At 42.6% G+C, this 21,582-nt stretch overlaps 1 protein-coding gene across 1 annotated transcript in view; it reads right to left on the bottom strand.

Moving 5' to 3' along the window:
- LOC308280199 (protein NLRC3-like) overlaps nucleotides 1–21,208 on the bottom strand; it is a gene marked incomplete at both ends in the record, with an annotated part of 86,268 nt that extends 65,060 nt beyond the window's left edge. Inside the window, 3 exons of the mRNA XM_080720462.1 lie at nucleotides 20,271–20,322; nucleotides 20,553–20,614; nucleotides 21,109–21,208. Coding sequence (XP_080576588.1) covers nucleotides 20,271–20,322; nucleotides 20,553–20,614; nucleotides 21,109–21,208 — 214 coding nt within the window. The remainder of the gene's footprint in view (nucleotides 1–20,270; nucleotides 20,323–20,552; nucleotides 20,615–21,108) is intronic.
- Between the last annotated feature and the right edge of the window lie 374 nt (nucleotides 21,209–21,582).

Genomic DNA, 21,582 nt, shown 5'->3' with positions numbered 1-21,582 from the left:
CTATTTTACATAACAAATAAGGTGTTGTAGTCATGGGTCAATGGCCTTTTAGCCAACACAGTGTACAGGTATTCATATTTAAATCTGCTTTTTTATATAAAAAACGTCGATCTGTGGTCCAGCAGACAGGGGCTTCCTCATTCCTTTTTTTCAAAACCGAGGTTTGATTTTTTTCTCTCTACAGACACATTTACAGAAAACATCACACTGATAAGAACCAGTACAAGCGCACAAGTCAGAGGCAAAAAAAAAAAAAAAAAAGACCGCTCAAGTTGCATTGTAAAAGGGGTTACCAGCCTCATGTGTAAAAATGCATCCCATTAAACTTTCCGATACTGTTTTTCTCCCAGTGTGGAGGAAGAATGCTTTGGATTGAAATAAAATCCTTGGTTTCTGTTGTTTGTAAAAAATACTAGTGATTCAAAGCAGATGTTCTCAAAACCACTCCTGCAGTCACTGTCATCAGAACGGAGGGTGCGCTGCTCATGATCACAGCACCAGAGCTGCTGACTGTTGCTATTAGTAGAGGAGCCTATCAATTTCCGTAATTTTGGAATGTTAATTTTTGGAGACATGTATATCTTGATTCTTGAGGTTCTCAGAATGCCAAAAAAACATGTCTCCAATTTTTATTTTGGGGTTTAGCATGTGTAATTAGCATAATTAGCCAATTTATTGCCCAAAACAGGAAATGGCAATAACTTTGCTTCTAGGTAACTTATAAAGGTGATCTAAGAGTCTAAGTCCATGTTTGTGAGGTCCAGAAATTCATCTGTTACCATTGTGAAGTCATACAACCTTTCCTAATTATCATAATTAGCATACATTATTCAAAAACGGGTGAAAATAAGTAAATTGCTGCATTTTAGTCAACTTTGAAAGCTTCTCACAAACTCTAAGATGTATTTTTTTACAAGTCATCAATTATCATCATCCTATAAATAAATCATGTAACCCTTTGTCTGTGTAATAATTATGTAATAATCACACCCAAACGAGAAATAGCTATATTTCTTTGCTTTAAGTTAATTAATAAAGATGATCTTACAGACAGTGTAAGTCTGTTTGCATGTCTAGAAAATATTCTCTTTCCATAACTAGGATATCTAACCTTTCATTATTAGCGTAATTTGCATATTTATTATAACGACCCTGCAAGAGATCGGGCCGTAACTCGCCATGCCAAGCGAGCTGCTTGCCTTGTCTGCTGAGTGGGGGGCTGGGGTTCGCTTCCCGGTTTGGGAGCGAACCGCCTCACTCAGTCTGCAAAACGCTACATTAGTCAGACGGGCAGGCACGTGGAGCGTGCCTTTGCGTGAGGGACGTGAGGGACTCGGCCGTGGGCAGTGAAGCATGAGGAGGGGGTAGTGTAACGACCCTGCAAGAGATCGGGCCGTAACTCGCCATCTTGGCGTTGCGGGTTGCTTGCCTTGTCTGCTGAGTGGGGGGCTGGGGTTCGCTTCCTGGTTTGGGAGCGAACTGCCTCACTCAGTCTGCAAAACGTTACAATATATATAGGCCTATATATACTGTATATCCCTCATATAAAATAAAGAACAATATGAGAAATGGTCACCGATTGATTGATTGTTCTAATATTTACAGAAAGTTTTGTAAACACATTTAAATAGAAGGGTCTCCATCTTTGTTGTCATCATCATCAATCCCCAACAGATGTGCCTTGCTTACATTACAACACACCTATTCATCTGCCCCACACATGCATATCTGAGAGCAGTTACACGTTTGAGATCGACAAGAACAATGTGACATGCACTGGGATTTCAGTTGGGTAATGGTGGCTCGAGCTGGGGGATCATGTGTTGTGACTAGCACCAGTTGATTTCCCTCAGCCTCCCATCCATATTCAGTTGCTGGTGGTATCTGTGGGTGTATGTGGTCCTGACTCCTCATACCATACAAATGCCTGGTAATGGGCACGGGCAATGGCTTGATGTAATGCTCCTTGTGTAGGTTGCAGCTTATCTGCTTCTAATTGTTTCTTTGTGAATAACCTCCACCTGAGCTCACCAACATCCACAAGATTTGTACCGGGATTGTATTTGTAGCTGGAAACAATGCTTCAATCTTTTTTTCTGTGTCAGAACTGAGCTTGTTTGCAGTACCTAGAGTAGCAAATGCAGATACCACCTCCACAGGACACGGGTGTAGGGCTTGCCAACAGGTTAACTTTCCCTTGCCAGCAAAATGGCCTGGCTGGTCAGCTCCAGAAATAGCATGTAACCCTGGTAAGGCTGAAGTCCTTGTTTTACCCAGTGCACTACTGGCTCCAGTGAGATGATACGTTTTTTGTTCCCCACACCGGTGATGAAATGGGGGTCCTTGTACAGCTGATGGTAACCCACACACAGCAGGCTGTGCAGGATTATCCTTGTGTCAGCCTCTTCCTGTGAGCTGTGGAGATGTTTTACATTGATAGAGTTTGAGTGGACATGTTGCCTTGACGTGATTATGAAAATGTTGGGTTTCCCCTGGAAGTGTTGGAGGGCTTTCTTAGCCAGATAGACAGTCAGCTCATCTTTGGTGTGGATACCTGACAGTTTTTCTGACTCCTTCCCTATCAGTGTGTTGTCTTCCACATGATAAGTGGTAGGGGGCTTGCCACCCTGGCATCTCTTACATGTGGCCTCCCCCAGTGAAGATGCAATGTCATGGCGGTCAAATACTACATGGGTCTCACTATGTTCTTTGGTCTTCCTGTCCAGTGTGGCTATGAAGTGGTCAGCCCACTGGGAACATCTCTTGATCCATTATGGCTTTCCCATTTGCATTTGCTACTCTAGGTACTACAAAAAAGCTCAGTTCTGACGCAGAAAACAAGATTGAAGCATTTGTTTACCAGCTGTACGAGCCCGGTACAAATCTTGTGGATGTTGGTGAGCTCAGGTGGAGGTTATTCACAAAGAAACAATTAAGCCGAGAAGCTGCAACCTACACAAGGAGCATTACATCAAGCCATTGCCCGTGCCCGTTACCAGGCAATGGTATGGTATGAGGAGTCAGGACCACGTACATAACCCACAGATACCACCAGCAACTGAATATGGATGGAGATCAACTGGTGCTAGTCACAACACATGATCCCCCAGCTCCAGCCACCATTACCCAACTGATCAAATGTGTCTGCGAAAAATCCCAGTGCAAGTCACATTGTTCTTGTCGATCTCAACATTTTAACTGCTCTGAGATGTGCATGTGGGGCAGATGAATAGGTGTGTTGTAATGTAAGCAAGGCACATCTGTTGGGGATTGATGATGACAACGACGAAGATGGAGACCCTTCTATTTAAATGTGTTTACAGAACTTTCTGAGAATAAACAATCAGATAATTCTGTGACCATTTCTCGTATTGTTCTTTATTTTATATCACTTCACTGCCCACGGCCGAGTCCCTCACGTCCCTCACGCAAAGGCATGCTCCACGGGCCCGCCCGTCTGACACTAATGTAACGTTTTGCAGACTGAGTGAGGCAGTTCGCTCCCAAACCGGGAAGCGAACCCCAGCCCCCCACTCAGCAGACAAGGCAAGCAGCTCGCTTGGCATGGCGAGTTACGGCCCGATCTCTTGCAGGGTCGTTACAATATATATGCAAATTAAGCTAATAAGGAAAGGTTAGATATCCTAGTTAAGATTATCTTTATTAATTAACTTAAAGCAAAGAAATATAGCTATTTCTGGTTTCGGTTTGATTATTACATAATTATTACACAGACAAAGGGTTGCATGATTTATTTTAGGATGATGATAATTGATGACTTGTAAACATACATCTTAGAGTTTGTGAGAAGCTTTCAAAGTTGACTAAAACTAAAGAAATGCAGCAATTTGCTTATTTTCGCCTCGTTTTTGCATTATTTATGCTAATTATGCTAATTAGGAAATGTTGTATGACTTCACAATGGTAAGAGATGAATTTCTGGACCTCACAAACATGGACTTAGACTCTTAAATCACCTTTATAAGTTACCTAGAAGCAAAGTTATTGCCATTTACTGTTTTTGGCAATTAATTGGCTAATTATGCTAATTACACAAGCTAAACCCAAAAAGAAAAATTGGAGACATGTTTTTTTGACATTCTGAGAACCCCAAGAATCAAGATATACATGTCTCCAAAAATTAACATTCCAATATTACGACCAACAGAATCTGCTCGATTGGCTCCCCCACTATATACAGCTGGATCCCATCAAGCCTAATTTATGCTCCATCCAGCCGAGAACATCAGAAAATAGTAGACCTCCAAGCTCATAACACTCACATCTGTGACGCTGTTGTGAGCTTGTATGTCAGCTGTTCTCTGCACGGAATACCATTGCAGGGTGAAGTATAGCCTATACAGTATGTCTGCTAGCAGCGTCTCACCAGCCAACACACCAGAGGAGGTTGAATGAACATGAAACCAAAGATCCCCAAAACAACAGCTTTGGGGATCTGATGGGAACTGATTACATGAAACAGTCACCTGCGTGTGCAGTCTCGAATGTGTAAACAATAAATCCGTCTATAACTATCATTCTTTCCTCCAAGAACATGAGAGACAGACATTTTGTTTCAAAACTTTTTTCAGCCTCGCCCTTCACTGGCAGTAAGATAAATGTAAGTAAACATCTTTAAAGTGAATGAAGAGGCATTACTTATGCTTACCTGCCACAGATGTCTTGTAACAGCTGCTCTGCATTAGCAGGGGTGTTGACATAAATCAGAATGGATTTCACAGAACAAACTTCAGAGGAAAAATGGTCCAACGTTCTGCTCTGTCTGCTGGTAGAAGAACAATGAGAAATGCTTTCGTTTTCAACACCACAGGATTCCCACACGATAGCAGGATGTCATCTCTGGCTGTTCCTGTGAACATTATGAATGACAGATTCATATGTAAATGTACACAACAAATAAAAATGTTTAATTAATCAACAGATCATGAATGGATTAAACAAGCTGAGATTTATAAGTCTGATAATGATGTAGCCTACCTGTGCATGTTCACATCATGAGACAGACCATTTTTCAGATGATATATTTTTTTTATCATTTTTGTATGTGTTTTTTCAGACATTTAACGACTTAAAACTCAATACTTGACTTCACCTTTGCTCGGTTCTTGGTCTGCTCTTTTGTCCCAGGACACCTATTTGTTTGTGATAGACCAAAATTACTTTTTATTTACACGCAAAGTGTGAAAATAGCAAATCTACAAGCTCACAGCGTCTAACATTGTGTGATGTGTTGTTGTGAGCTTGTAGATTGGCTATTTTTAAAACATCCAAAGTATAAAATAGAGTTAGAGTGGTTACACTGATTTTGCTGGGGCTCCGTTGAACCCCCTCAAGGCCCCCGGGTGGTCCCCGGACCCCACTTTGAGGCCCATTAAGAGAACTAGAAGCTTCGGGCGGCCCAGCGTCTAGTCGGCGACCTGGCCAACTCGGGAACGATGTAAATAGGGAATGAATCCCCCGCCCTTTAATGCAAACCCCATTATACCTGTTGTCATAGAACCCGTTTTGACCATCTGTTTGCCTGTGTCCATTTATGCCCATATATGGAGATATCTGTATCTGTCTGTCTGTCGGCGTCCATTTTATGTCCATATATGGAGATCACTGCAGATATAGTTCTGGGTCCATTTTATGCCCATATGCCCATATATGGAGATATCTGTCTATTTGTGTCCATTTTATGCCCATATATGGAGATCTCTGTATCTGTCCGTCTGTGTCCCTTTATGCCCGTATATGGAGATATCTGTTTATCTGCGTCCATTTTATGCCCATATATGAGATCTCTGTCGCTTTTTGTTTGTTTCTTCTTTAAGCAGAATACACAGCCTGCTTAAATCTGCATCATTCAAGTCATCCTCCCAGTCCCACGCTTTGTCGCTTGTCTTATGTTTGTTTTTGTCTCTTTTATTTTCTTTTTTGGAGCGGACCCCATGAATGCCCCATCCTTTAATGCAAACCCCAATATACCTGTTGTCATAGGACCCGTTTTGACCATCTGTTAGCCTTTGTCCCCACCCTTTAATGCAAACCCCAATATACCTGTTGTCATATAGGACCCGTTTTGACCATCTGTTTGCCTTTGTCCCCTTATGCCCATATATGGAGATCTCTGCACACACAGTACCGGTTGCGGAAAACTCTGATGTCAGACATCAGCTCCGCATTCGGGGATTCATTTTATGCCTATATCTGGAGAAAGCGTGTGCCGGTGGGAAGAACGGTTCTCGAGATTCACATACATACATACACATTCACAGAGATTTTTTGTTGACTCATGTGGCGTACGTGATGTCACAGCCTTTTATGAAGTGATGTCACAATGAGTCAGCGCTTGCGCCGATTTCCTCCGGAACAGCCTGATGTCAACAATCAGCTCCGCATAAGGAGATTCCGAACGTTTTGCGCCGGTTTCGGAAAACCGCGAGTCGGGTCGGGTCGAGGCCCTGCACTGCACTCCGCGCGGCGGCGGGGAACGCGCGTGCCGAATCTGAAGCCGGTGGGATGAACGGTTCTCGAGATACGTGGATTACAAACAAACAAACAGACAGACAGACAGAGATTTGTCGCATTTATAGATAGACTAGAAGCTGGGCCGCCCTTCGGGCGGCCCAGCGTCTAGTCGGCGACCTGGCCAACTCGGAACAACGTAAATAGGGAATGAATGCCCCGCCCTTTAATGCAAACCCCATTATACCTGTTGTCATAGGACCCGTTTTGACCATCTGTTTGCCTGTGTCCATTTATGCCCATATATGGAGATATCTGTTATCTGTCTGTCTGTCAGCGTCCATTTTATGTCCATATATGGAGATCACTGCAGATATAGTTCTGGGTCCATTTTATGCCCATATATGCCCATATATGGAGATATCTGTCTATTTGCGTCCATTTCACGCCCATATATGGAGATCTCTGAATCTGTCTGTCTGTGTCCCTTTATGCCCGTATATGGAGATCTTTGTGATTCTGCGTAAATTTTATGCCCATATATGCCATTTGCGTCCATTTTATGCCCATTTATGGAGATCTCTGTATCCGTCTGTCTGTGTGTCTGTCTGTGTCCCTTTATGCCGTATGAGATCTCTGAATCTGTCTGTCTGTGTCCCTTTATCCATTTTATGCCCATATATGGGGGCATTCATTTTATGCCCATATATGGAGAACGCGCGTGCCCGTGGGACGAACGGTTCTCATATGGGGGCATTCATTTTATGCCCATATATGGAGAACGCGCGTGCCCGTGGGACGAACGGTTCTCGAGATACGCGGATTACCTACATACATACACACTCACAGAGATTTTTTGTTGACTCATGTGGCGTACGTCTGCCCATATATGCCCATATATGGAGATATCTGTCTATTTGCGTCCATTTCACGCCCATATATGGAGATCTCTGAATCTGTCTGTCTGTGTCCCTTTATCCATTTTATGCCCATATATGGGGGCATTCATTTTATGCCCATATATGGAGAACGCGCGTGCCCGTGGGACGGAACGCGCGTGCCCGTGGGACGAACGGTTCTCGGAGATCTCTGAATCTGTCTGTCTGTGTCCCTTTATCCATTTTATGCCCATATATGGGGGCATTCATTTTATGCCCATATATGGAGAACGCGCGTGCCCGTGGGACGGAACGCGCGTGCCCGTGGGACGAACGGTTCTCATATGGGGGCATTCATTTTATGCCCATATGGAGAACGCGCGTGCCCGTGGGACGAACGGTTCTCGAGATACGTGGATTACCTACATACATACACACTCACAGAGATTTTTTGTTGACTCATGTGGCGTACGTGATGTCAGAGCCTTTTATGAAGTGATGTCACAATGAGTCAGAGCTTTCGCCGATTTCCTCAGAAACAGCCTGATGTCAACAATCAACCCCGCATAAGGAGATTCCGAACGTTTCGCGCCGGTTTGGGAAAACCGCGCGTCGGGTCGGGTCGAGACCCGGCACTGCACTCCGTGCCGTGGCCATATATGGGGGCATTCATTTTATGCCCATATATGGAGAACGCGCGTGCCCGTGGGACGGAACGCGCGTGCCCGTGGGACGAACGGTTCTCGGAGATCTCTGAATCTGTCTGTCTGTGTCCCTTTATCCATTTTATGCCCATATATGGGGGCATTCATTTTATGCCCATATATGGAGAACGCGCGTGCCCGTGGGACGGAACGCGCGTGCCCGTGGGACGAACGGTTCTCATATGGGGGCATTCATTTTATGCCCATATGGAGAACGCGCGTGCCCGTGGGACGAACGGTTCTCGAGATACGTGGATTACCTACATACATACACACTCACAGAGATTTTTTGTTGACTCATGTGGCGTACGTGATGTCAGAGCCTTTTATGAAGTGATGTCACAATGAGTCAGAGCTTTCGCCGATTTCCTCAGAAACAGCCTGATGTCAACAATCAACCCCGCATAAGGAGATTCCGAACGTTTCGCGCCGGTTTGGGAAAACCGCGCGTCGGGTCGGGTCGAGACCCGGCACTGCTTTCATACATGTACAGTATACCTTAGCATCTTTTCTAGGTTGTGGTCAGAGTTGGAAGTGGAAGTAGAAATGATCTGTAAGGAAACCACAAGTTGAGCTGCTTGTCTTTCAGCTCACTTCATCCTCCTGCACTCTTAAAAAAAAGCCAGGGCACTTTGCATTCTTCTGTGGAGGTTTAATATTCATGTGTGTGTGTGTGTGTGTGTGTGTGTGTGTGTGTGTGTGTGTGTGTGTGTGTGTGTGTGTGTGTGTGTGTGTGTGTCTCGCAGGGCCGGACTTACCATTGGGCTAGGGTGGGCCGGTGGGCACGCGCCCGGGGGCCTCAGGGGAGGGGGGCCTCAAAAAAGAAAAGATTTTTTTTTTTTTTTTCAAATTTCTTTCTGGACCCCCAAAAATTTAGTAGGCATGATCGCAATCGCGAAATTCCATGTCTAACCCCCATACCAACCCCATCTTTCAAACATGGCAGCCATGTTTGTTTACATTTCAAGAAAACATAATGGCTGCTAGCTCATGAATGCCTGAACGGATTTCCATTCGGATTTTTGGGTTTGAAGGCTGTGAACAGTGTGCACACACGTGGTGCATGATCTAGGCATGGGCGTGCATGATCCGTGCACTATGAATTACATGGAAGTCTATGGAGAGGGAGGCGGTGTGGAACTTGGAAGCCATTTTGAAAAGACCCTGAATGAGTTAATTTAATGATGACATTTTAAAGTATTGCAATCCAAATAAAGTGATATTTGTGTTTAGTTACAGTACATTTTGTTTTATTATTGAGAGCTTCTGCTCTGCTGGCCGCACTGCATATAGCTGCTCTGAAAACTTAGTGCAGTCTAAAGCCCGCCCACTCTATAGCCGTTTTCCAATCCGAAGGGTTCGCACTTTGAAGTGCGCATATGAAGGGCTATGACGTCACTGGGCCGCGCCTAGTGCTGTCCCATTTAGTAGACTGCGTTAACCTAGGGTAACCTACCCTTGGAATGTGCACTACTCCACAATGCAACGCGCCTCCACGATTCAACCCGGATCAAAACAAAAACAACAGTGTCTGCTGTCCATCGCATAACTTCTTTTTTATCCACTTTCATCCAGCTCTCTAACTTCTTGTTTGGTGCCACAGAGTTTAATTGTAAGGTGTTTTAGGTATAGTATTTAGTTGTATAAACTTCATAATTAATCATGACAGAGCCTATTTAAAAATATGATCGGCGTTGTCGGAAGGTTCCGAGAACCGCAGTGTCTCGTCTCGGGGCGGGCAGCTCTACGCATCGAATCCCTCTGAAGGCAACTTGTTCTCGGCTCCACGGCTCTGCTCCCCTCCCTTGGAATTGGTGGTGGAACATGACTGACAGATTTGTTGTTGTGGCTTAATTAACAGGCAATCCATCAAATTGTTTTCTTAATATGAATAGATATGAAAGAAACCGCCTCTGTATAATGCTTGGTTGAATGTTTTGTTTTCAATGTTTTCAAGTAACATGACGAACTCATATACCATTCATTGCATATTCTACTGAGCATACCGTTATTAATTCAGATTGTCCAGTGTATTGTATATGTGCGTTATGTTATTTCCAATTAAATAAACAATCTAACTACCACTGAGTTCCCGTGGCAAAGAACTTCGAGCATCAGGTTTGGTATTTGAGTGTTGTTTAAAATAATATAGGTCTATAGCCTATAACAACGTGTGAACGTGTCCACTAATAAACGAGGAACCAATTCAGAATATAATCAAACATCAGAATGAACTGTAAATAGAAATGGATAGAGAGTAGGCCTACTAGGCTATGGCAACATCAAATCGGGAATAGAGTATTTCCCTTAATTACAGATGTTATGAATAGGCTACGTGAAACAATAATAGCTATTGACATAATGTGTGATTTAGTCCTAAATTCGCATAGGCTATAAATAAATAAACGTTAACGATGGGGGAACAATTATTTTTGCTTTATTCTCCACTGCTCTGTAATATACAAAACAGAGGCTCAGAACTCAAATGACATTTAGTGGAAATGTTTTATTCTCTCACCTTCACACACTTCAGAACATTTGATTATAGGCCTATCCTAGTGTAATATCTGTGGGTTAGAACTCGGCATTCAGTCTTCACTATAATAACTAAATAAAGCTTCAGATCTTTGTCATATTTCCGTAAAAAGAATTACCGGTACATTATGCGTTGAAGCCATTTGAATGTTTGCTTTATGATTTACTATGAATTATGCCTGACCATGATATGAAATGTTGCATTTTTATTTTGGGGCTTGTATTGCTTAAAATTGCTGCTATTAATGATGATGATCAGATTACGGTGATGTGACAGAAAGGCAGGGCAAACACATTTTCAACCACAAACATATCACAGAATATACGAATCATTTTATTTTGTTTAAAACGAAGGTCGGGCTTTTCATATTTCTCTCTGTCAATAAATGACCTGAAATGATGTTAATTCCGAAGCCGCTTTTACATTATGCATAATATGAATATCATGAGATACATGTTGTTACAGTGTGAATTGTAATAGAGCGTGTTAATAAACTGTTATTTGATTTCATGATCTTGTGCTTCAGAACAATCTCATCATACAATTATGTGACTGTCAGACCTCAGACCTTTAATTATGACAAAACCAAAGTTTCTTTAATATCTAATCAACAGAAAACTATTTGAAACGGGTTGTCTGAAAGTTGTAGCCACAATAAATCATATCACAATCATGTATAGGTCTATAGCCAGTGTTTCCCAAACTTTTTAGCCTGTACGTGACCCAAAAAATAAATTAATTTGCCCTGGATTCAAACTAGTGAAAACAGCAGATCTACAAGCTCACAACGCGTCGCTTTGCACCGCGTTGTGAGCTTGTAGAGCAGGTAAGCAACAGGACATGCAACGCTCATCCCAAGCCGAAGATCGAATGCCTTGGACGGATGACATGACTCTCACTGCCTGCCTCGGTTCGAGTGATGCTGGTTCTCAATTCTCCTCGAACGTCAAAATAGCTGTGAATTATTAGGTGACCCCCCAAAAAGTTCAAAATATCCTAAAATGTCTTAAAAGTTAATTCCGCCTCACAAAAAAATAAGTTTGGACGTTTAAGAAGGTAAAATACGTAGTTTAAAAGCACCACGGAGGAAAAAATGGCGGAGGAATGATTTTTGCAACCGGAAGTTCTCGGCTATGGACTTGGTAGTGCTGTCCCATTCCACAGGCACTGTGGAGTGCACTTCATAGGACAAGCCCTACACATGGCACGGCCCAGTGACGTCATAGCCCTTCATATGCGCACTTCAAAGTGCGAACCCTTCGGATTGGAAAACGGCTTATGTATCCGGTACTTTCCACTCACGTAGGCTACACACATGCACGCAAACTCCAATTCTGTATCCGTGTGTGTGTGTGTTTCGCTGCATGCTAAATAAATAGTAACAGCTATCTGCAGCTCCTTGTTAGACTGTTGTGTGGGGAATAAACACCCGAAATTGATATAAAAAGCACCCAAAAACAGGTAAAACCCCAAAAAATTCGCACCCGCCCTACGGGCGGGTGGATACACTTCATTCCTTGCAACACCCTAGATATTAGTCAAATTACGCCTCTGCACACAGTCACATTATGCATGGGCCGGTCCGGAGGTGAGGTCACGGTGTGGTCAGGTGGACCGGAGGTGGAATTTTTGCGCGCGCACAAGGGCCTCTTTATTTCCCTGTGCCCAGGGGCCTCATGTCATATAAATCCGGGCCTGACCCAGAGCCTCGAAATCTCTTCCAAATCCGTCAACAAGACCTGGCATGAAATTAGAAAAATATGTAGCCCTATTAAAACAAAGCAGCAGAGAATACAGAAGCTCTCTGCTGGTTTCAGAGCCGTTTTACACTGACTCGGAAAGATTTAAATATGAATACACTGTATTGGCTAAAAATGGCTCATGACTATAACACCAACACCTTATTTGTTATGTTAAATAGCTACTGATTATCCCCCTTGGGATAATAAAGATATCTATCTATCTATATATCTATTAAGTGGCCTGCCTAACATAAGCCATAAGCATACTACCATCATCATTATCAGCACAGACTTTATTTGTTTAGATCGATTCATGCCATTATAATGATTAGTGTTATTGACCTGGGCGGAATTTGAGTTACTTTCATCAAGTCATATGAACTGAGAAAATATGTGTAGGCTACTCATGTATACCAACACAAACATTGTATGTGTTTATATCAAGAAGCACCAAGGAATAGGCTACTTCATCTGATATAAAGCAACTTATCACTGGACTGGACAGTTGTGTACATAAGGTAAGAAAGACAACAACCTAATAAATATACCTACCAGTGAATTTGACGCCTAAACGGCGTGTTAATGTATTTATTTGATCTGTGATGATGGTGTTTAAACTTTAAACAGCCTATAGCGACGAATGAGGTAGGCAGTATCCTACTCTGTCTATTTCTCTTATTTCACAACAACCAGAATAAACTGCTTCAAATGTAGGCTAGGCCTACATGTTTCTTATCATGCCGATTGCTTATAAATGAGATCTCTGGCGTTAAAACGTCTTGATTCCGAAAAGTTTTAGAGTCGCAAATACAGCCAAGGGTGTCGTCGCACCAAATTCTGGGCCCTGGGTACAAGGATTCACTGCGGGCCCACATGAATGTTCTTCATCTGGTGATTTAAAAAATAGCAGATATACAAGCTTGCAGCGCGGCACTCTCGAGTTTATATATCTGCTATTTTTCAATAGCTTAAAGCTATACTGTGTAAGTTGCTCAACTGGTGGTCTGTAGCAGTATAGCAAACCGCGGTTGCGTTTGCTTTTTTCTTTCTTTTTTTCGCCGCGGACGGGGCCGTCAGACCACCGCGTCCGCCTCGCCTCGCCGAGACGCTTTCAATGAGGTCTCCCGTGTCTGTCTACGAGCAGCGGTTGGGGAGTTACATGCTAGACTGTAAACACTGCAGTGTACTTCCTGAAGGCGTGTTTCCTAAACCCACCAGAGAGCCCGGCAGTGTATAATCTGCGCTGTGATTGGCCGGCATTGTATAACCCTCGCTGTGATTGGCCGTTAGTGTGATGACGCAATTTTCCCGCGAAAGACCGCCCCGGTCACTGCCCAGTAGAAAACATATAAAGAAAAGGCTTTCAGAGCTGAAATTCACGGAGTGGGGGTTCTAAAACTTTAGCGATTTAACAGTTAGGACAATTTTAAGATTTGTTTTATAAAAAAAGTTACATAGTATAGCTTTAAGTATAAAATAATTAAGGCCCTTCCACCTTGGGCCTTAGTAACTTAGTAACCCCCCTCTTGTGACGCACCTGCACACATCCTGCTGCATGTCAGAAATACAATACTTTGCGTTGTTCATTCATCATTAGGCTACTTTATCAGTAGCTATTTTACATAACAAATAAGGTGTTGTAGTCATGGGTCAATGGCCTTTTAGCCAACACAGTGTACAGGTATTCATATTTAAATCTGCTTTTTTATATAAAAAACGTCGATCTGTGGTCCAGCAGACAGGGGCTTCCTCATTCCTTTTTTTTCCTCCAAATATTCCTCTGCGGTTTTGTTCCATTCGCCGTGTAGGCTACTACACCTTCCTCCAACGCATGCCATGCCCTGCCGACAGACCAGGAAGAGATTTCGAAGCTCTGGGTCCAACACTGAATTAGTATTTAATGTGTAAAATGTGTGTACAATCCGCCGTATTTCCCATTCAGGTGAATGAAGCCAATAGCGGCGCGCTGTGATAGTGTCGGGCGTAGCTTTCGAGTGCTTGACAGCTTGCCTTGTATATCTGCTATTTTTCAATAGTTAAAGCACAAAGTAATGCGAAATAATGCGTTGGGAGAGTGTTTTCTGCTGGTGTTTCAGTCCGAGTGTATCATTGCGCTTGGAAATGCGCACCGGGTGTGTGCTCAGTGTAGTGAGTGCCTAAACCTAACCCTAATCCCAACCCTAACCTCAGTAAAACTATGCCTAAACCCAACCCTAACCCTAACCTCAGTAAAACTATGCCTATAACTAACCCTAACCAGAACCAGTGCGCATTTCCGAACGCACCCTTTGATACACTCTGACTGAAATACCAGCAGAAAACACTCTCCCATAATGCGTTTCCAGTCTAAATGGGTTAAACCCCCTCCCCCCATGAAGAACATTCATGGGGGGCCTGCAGTGAATCCTTGTACCCAGGGCCCAGAATTCGGTGGGACACCCCTGGACTCAGCCATGATCAAACCCAGCATGGCAGTAGGCTATTTTTACATTTAAAGGGAACAATGCCTCACTTCCCTGAGGCGGACGCTGACAGAACACAACACAATGCTCCATATGGCCCCAGTGGAGCCCTGCTACAAGAACAAAACTACCACGGTGCAGGGGGGCAAGAGGGGAGTCGCCAGCTCACATGGACCACCTTGCCACTCCCCCACGTATCAGTGAAAACGGTTATACCGAGTTGCAAATAGTCGAAAACAAAGGCGACTATACAGCAGGCGTTGTAGGCGCAACGTGGAAAGGGACCTTCTGGCGTAGTACAGCCGGCTGCTACGGCGGCAGGTTGATCTATCGAGCACTGATCATTTCCGGTTGGCGTTGTCATCTGCCGTCACCGTATTAAGCTTAAATAGCCTACTGTCTTCTGGCACCGGGCCTGCCACGGTGTAGGTGTATGAATGATCATTACACACGACACGAGCCACTTCACAATCACATTGTCCTGTTAGGCCTACTATCTAACACATGTACAAAACACATCGGAAGCAGTCATTTCATTTCAGTCACCATTCTACCACTTAAATAGGCTACTCATCATCATCGTCATCATAGTGATCATCAAACATTACATGTGGACCGTGATTTATTCAAATCCAGACAAAGCAAAGAAGCTTTGTTTTTTAACCTTCACAGTTAGCCTACTTTTAAAATAATCCTACATGAAATTAATTTAGACAATATTGATTTAAATTCAAATATGTTTCCAAATGTATGTACTGACTCTGCCAACATTTCCTCTTGTTTCCTAGATAAATGTCACATTTAATTTGACACTTGAATGGGTTACCCATAATGTTAACAGAACAAGACAGCAGACAAAGAACCTGTCGCTTTTCAGTGACATCACTGTCTTTACTGCTGTGCGTTTATGAGGGCCGACTTTGAAGATCCCAACATTTTCAACTACTAGAGTGAATTCTCCAGGTTAGTATTAATCAAGAAGTCTTGCAAGACGCCAGATGGAAGAAGCAAGATGCGATGATTTCCCAAAATAAATAGCCTAATATACATGAGAGAAGCGTATCTGCGTATTCAAAAATCAAGGGATTTGTCTGTGACGTTTTTACCATGCGACCACTTAAATTTAAGATTTCCAAAGCTAGAACTTTTGACTCACGGATGAAGTATGTTATAGTTGTTGTGGGTTGTATATTGTGATGACAGTTATATCACTTAAAAACTGACATATCAAACAACTGTGACACATTATTTAGAACACAAATAAAATCCCTACAACCTCAGTATTCAACCAGTGAAATTACGGTATTTTACAATGCCTCTCATAAGGATCGCATTGACATCTGCAGAACACTGTTGTCCCTTACCCGAAGTGGGGTCGCTGTCTCACTTGTGGGCGTGAATTTGTAGGCGCCCGTGTGTCTCTATAGAGCATCGCAGTGGAAGTGGTTTCCGGGCTCCACTAAAAATCACCATGTTAGTGTGTCCTTAGACTTTTACAAAAATATAACAATTATGGTAAGCCTAGAACCAAGACATCCAGGATTCCAGTGAATCACAACCATAAAACCTTTGATCCTATATAAAAACATATTTTTATATTTCATTATTTGATATACTACATTTAATAAATACCCTTTGTTTAGCGATTTTCTAAATTTTCTTTTCATAGAAACAAAGGTTTCTTTCTTTCTTCACTGTCATTCTGGATGGCTTGGTTCTAGGCTTAACATAATTATTATAAATATTTTCATGAAAGTCTATGAGGAAATGAACAGGAAAATTAGTGGAACCAGTAAACCACGCCTACTGCGATGCTCTATTCACCTTATTCCTGGCCCCAGAGGGTGCCATTGCCTTTTACAGAGGGCGCTAGAGAGTTTTTCTCTGTGTGCTGCTTCAAAAACATCTTTTCACTTCCTCCCAAGAAAGGGAGTGACAGGGAATTGTCTGTTGCCAGATTTTACCAAAGAAACAAGTGGCCAGGTCTATGAAAAGCTACTTTGCATTCATTTGAAAATAGCAGATCAGCAAGCTCACAATGTGTCACATTGCGACACATTGTATATTTGCTATTTACATATATATATTTTTGAAACATTTTAACAACACAAATCTGTGTGGAGGTCCCTGGCACCACATATTTTCAGATGGGGGTCTACGACTGTGGACAAATATGTTAATCTGGGGTCCTTGATATGAACATATTTGGGAACTGGTTTAACATATATTAGAAAGTAAGCCCAATAAGCAACTACACTATTAGCTTAAGCAGACATGGCAACACAGGTTCATTCAGAGACCAGAACACCATCTACTGACCCATGAATGCAAGGACACAGGAAACCAAATTATGTTTAGGGAAAGAGGCAGTATGTCACAAGAAACACTGGGGATAATAATTGTTTCCTTTAGAACAGACTGAAAATAACTTGTTTACTTGGCGTTTAAAGGAGGCATCCAGACCAAAACACATATAGGGTTAAATCTGCCTTTTATCTTACACCTTCATACCTGCTTTAGTCGATTTCTTTTCATAGCTGCCCCTGTTGCTAGATTTCGGCTGCCCCTGTTGCTAGATTTTGTGGGCCCTCTCATAACTAACACAGTGGATTGTCCTCGAGTGCGGTTATATCTTTAGCTTCAAAGTTAGTATTTTTCTATTGGATTGTGTTTAGACAACGTTCTGAGACCAACAAAACCGCTGTTTGGTTGGTCTCTCCTCTCCGCTCTCCTCGCTCCAAGACTACCTGGCTGCAGACACTAGGGTCCTGTTGATGTCCACGGGAGACAGGAACATCAACAAGTGGCAGGAAGTGACCTCACACCTCTTTCTTGCTCTACCCCATGGAGGTTCTGTTTAGGGTTAGGGGGTAGAGTTGGGTTGTCTAAAAGATAAAAGATAACATGTACACATAGCGACAATGCGGCTCAAAGGGACTGTAGTGCCTTGGACTGCAAGGCAGAGACGTCACGTGACCTCCACAAGCGGCATGAAGTCACTTGACACTGTGAGGTCACTTCCTGCCACTTGTTGATGTTCCTGTCTCCCGTGGACATCAACAGGACCCTAGTGTCTGCAGCCAGGTGCTGCTCCCTCTCTCTGCTCTGGTGCAGAACAGAAGCTGTTTGACAAGTAAGGGTGCCTGTGAGGTCAAAACAGCGGTTTGGTTGGCCTCAGGACGTTGTGTAAACACAATCCAATAAAAAAATACTAACTTTGAAGCTAAAGAAATAACCGCACTTGCCTGAGGACAATCCACTGTGTTAGTTATGAGAGGGCCCACGAAATCTAGCAACAGGTGCAGCCGAAATCTAGCAACAGGGGCAGCTATGAATCGACTAAAGCAGGTATGAGGGGGTATGATAAAAGGCAGATTTAACCCTGTATGTGTTTTGGTCTGGATGCCTCCTTTAACCCCTTGAACGAAAGCATTCATTTTCAGGGGGTAAAATTCAGCAAACAGCAGATCTACAAGCTCACAACACGTCACGCTGTGACGCATTGTGAGCTTGTTAGATCAGTTATTTTAGAGACTATAGGTGTAGCCTACCATTGGCTGGAAAAGAACATATTAATAGACAAGTAAATAAAACAATAAAATAATACAGTACAAAACACAATTGACCAAAATAAGGGGAGCAACAGGAACATAAGAAATGAACGTAATAAACAAACAAATAAATAATGCACCAGCCAGGGCAGGAATTTCAGGGAGGCCATGAAGGCCATGGCTGTCGTTGCCCCTCAGTTTGGCCTTGTGCCCCTCAAACCAATGGCATGACCTGAGGCCACAGTGGCCTTACTCCAGCTGACTGTACCCCTATCCCTATAAACTTCTTTGCCTTTTTTTTTATATTTTGGAAAACATTTTAAAATACTTCAAATAGCCGATCTACATCGGCAGGGGTCATCAACATGTCTGTACACGGACAAACGTTTCTGTGGCAGGACATGGACAAGTCCGTGGCACATTTAGTATTTTGGTTATCATGTGTACATAATCTATCCTAAACATTCAATAATAATAATAATAATAATAAAGCATTTGTTTGAATTATTTTGGGGACTGGTAAAGTGTCAGGATGATTAATAAGTCGTGTTGGCTACATGATTGCATCAGGTGAGGATGCAATGCAAGACAAGACAAGACATGAGTTTGGCAAAATACAAAAGAATAAAACAATATTTGTTGATGGGTCAATGAATTGCAAAAACTATGCCACGATAGTGAAGAAAGGGAACTTGGAAAGACTCTTTCTGACCAACCACAAATCATTTGACTGCTAGAAGGAAGTGAAGCCTTACGTATTTGTGTACCATACATGGAACTGGATGGAGCTCTGTCAAGTATTTGTCTCATCAGCAAGATGGTGAAGGAAGAGAACTTGCGGACAAACCACACATCATTTGACGAGACATTTCCAGCAGACAGAGAACTGAGAAAAATAAATAAACTAAGGAACTGAAATTTCAACCATTTAGCCAAATATGATACAGTCTTTTGTAAAATTATTGGACAGATATTTTGTATGTCCGTGACATAAATAAAATATTTATTAAAATGTCCATCACAAGCTGACATGGTGATGAACCCTGTACATCGGCATGTTGTGAGATCAGCTATTTGAAATATTCAAAAATGTTTTTCAAAATGGTAAAAAAAAGGAAAGAAAGGTTTAGTGATCTTGAACCAATGCTAACACATGTTAATGCTAAAAATGCCAATGCTAACCCATGCTAATGCTAACACATGCTAATGTTAAAAATGCTAATGCTAATAAGCTAATGCAAAAAGTTTAATGGTAAAAATGCTAATGGTAAAAATTCAAATGCTAGCTAATGCTAAAAATGCTAATGTTAGAAATGCTAATGCTAAAATGCTAGCTAATGCAAAAAATGTTACCGCTAATGTAAAAAATGCTAATGCTAATGTAAAAAATGCTAATGCTAATGCTAAAATGTTAAAGCTAATGCTAAAAATGCTAATGTTAAAAATACTAATGCTGATGTTAATGTTAATGCTGAAAATGTTAATGCTAATGTGGCATAGTGGTATATTTAAGTTAATTGCCAGACAACGCCACCGGTGGAATTGCGCCACCAGAAATAGTTATTATTAAACACCTTAAAGTCAATATAGCACACAGGTTCGCTTTACAGTAAATCAGGCAGAAACGTGTTCTACAAAAGTACAAAACCGTTCTTTATTTAGATTAGGCAGCTTATTTCAGTCAGCAGATCATATATTTCTTTTAATAGTCAGTTTAACAATAGAGCTGGTAATGGTTTAAAATGGGAACAGTGACATGAAGCGAATCAACAATAAAACACTATTGGACTATCTATGGGCCAGGTGCATAAGGCAGGGGGAGTAGGGACAAGGCGACCGCCCCAGGGCAGTGGCTCTCCAACAAATCACAGCAAATTAAATATAAACAAAATCATATAAATCAAACACAGCAAACGGGGGGATTACCACAACCCTGGGCGGCCGCCCCTGTCCCACCGTAAGGCCCCAGCACCGTGGCCTGCGTAATAGAAAGAGACAGGTGTTAGAATGAATGATTCACAGTAGTTTCAATATAGGACTGGTTTCCTAGTGAAACTAAATATTGCCGTCTATATATATATACTGGCCTAGTGCCGGATAGTTGTCAGTAAATGAACCAAATAAACAAAATAAACTAAATAATCCAACACAATAAACCATAAAGCAAAATAACAAACATAAAGCTGGCCTTAAAGCCGGGCTATGGACCGCCGGGTAGGACGGCTGTAAGGAGCCGTACAACGGCGTGTCTTCGTGCCGCCCGCCAGCAACTTTATGAATGGAGGAAGAGTGGTATGGTATCAGACGTTGGCTTTCTTTAATGGCTGGTGACCGTAAAAGGTCCGCAAAGCAGCAGCTGCCCTGGCCCTGAAACAGGCAACAAGCGGCCCGGTTAGTTTACTAATTACACTATAAAGTTCACAGAAACAGGAACAGAGAGATGCACACCTACCACTTTAATGCGAGCGGCACTCACAGAGTCCCGTCTCCGCAGCGGCCCCCGGGAGGACGTTAGTAACTGGAATAATACAAATACCATGTTTAGTCTGGTGAAGACACCAAACAAAACTATACTGCGGAGAGGGAGGACTGTACACCTACCTAATGTGCGTGGCACTAGATCGCCTCACAACCAAAGCTCCTGACAGAGCGTTTGTATCATCAGTAGCATCAAGGCTAAAAAGACAACAGTCACAGTCAAGTTCAAGTTCACCATGCAACGTACAAAGGGTATTTACTTGAACAGCAAAACCTGGGAACGTACCTTTACTGAGCAAATGAATGTGTAGCTGCTGGAGCCCATCAGGCCAGCGCGAGCTGGAGGGCACCTTCAGTGTGCCCCACCAGCGAGAGGAGACAACCATCTAACTCACAGCTGAAGACCATGCTGCTTAAATACTGGTTTCAATCAGGCAGCTAACAAGGGGGAGGAGGATGGGCAATGGGAACCGACGCCCATACTGCTACACTAACACCAACCACTACACAAGGTTGCACACACTTAGCGAGCTGCAGGCACACTTAACTCATTGAGTGCCAATCCCGAACTAGTTCGGCTTTATTAGCGTATCGCAGAGTGCCGATCCCGAACTAGTTCGGCTTAAAAAAAAAAAAAAAAATGTTTTTTTTTTTTGAAAAAAAAAAATTTGATTTTTTTTTTTTTTGGACCCCATCAAATCTAGTGAACATGATTTCAATCGCGATTTTGCATGTTCCACCCCCATACAACCCCATCTAA

Source organism: Nannobrachium achirus (assembly GCF_963921795.1).
Source record: "Nannobrachium achirus genome assembly, chromosome: 24".
Taxonomy (NCBI): Eukaryota; Metazoa; Chordata; class Actinopteri; order Myctophiformes; family Myctophidae; genus Nannobrachium; species Nannobrachium achirus.
Note: the sequence above shows the minus strand (reverse complement) of the source record. Positions and strands in the feature narration are given on the sequence as shown.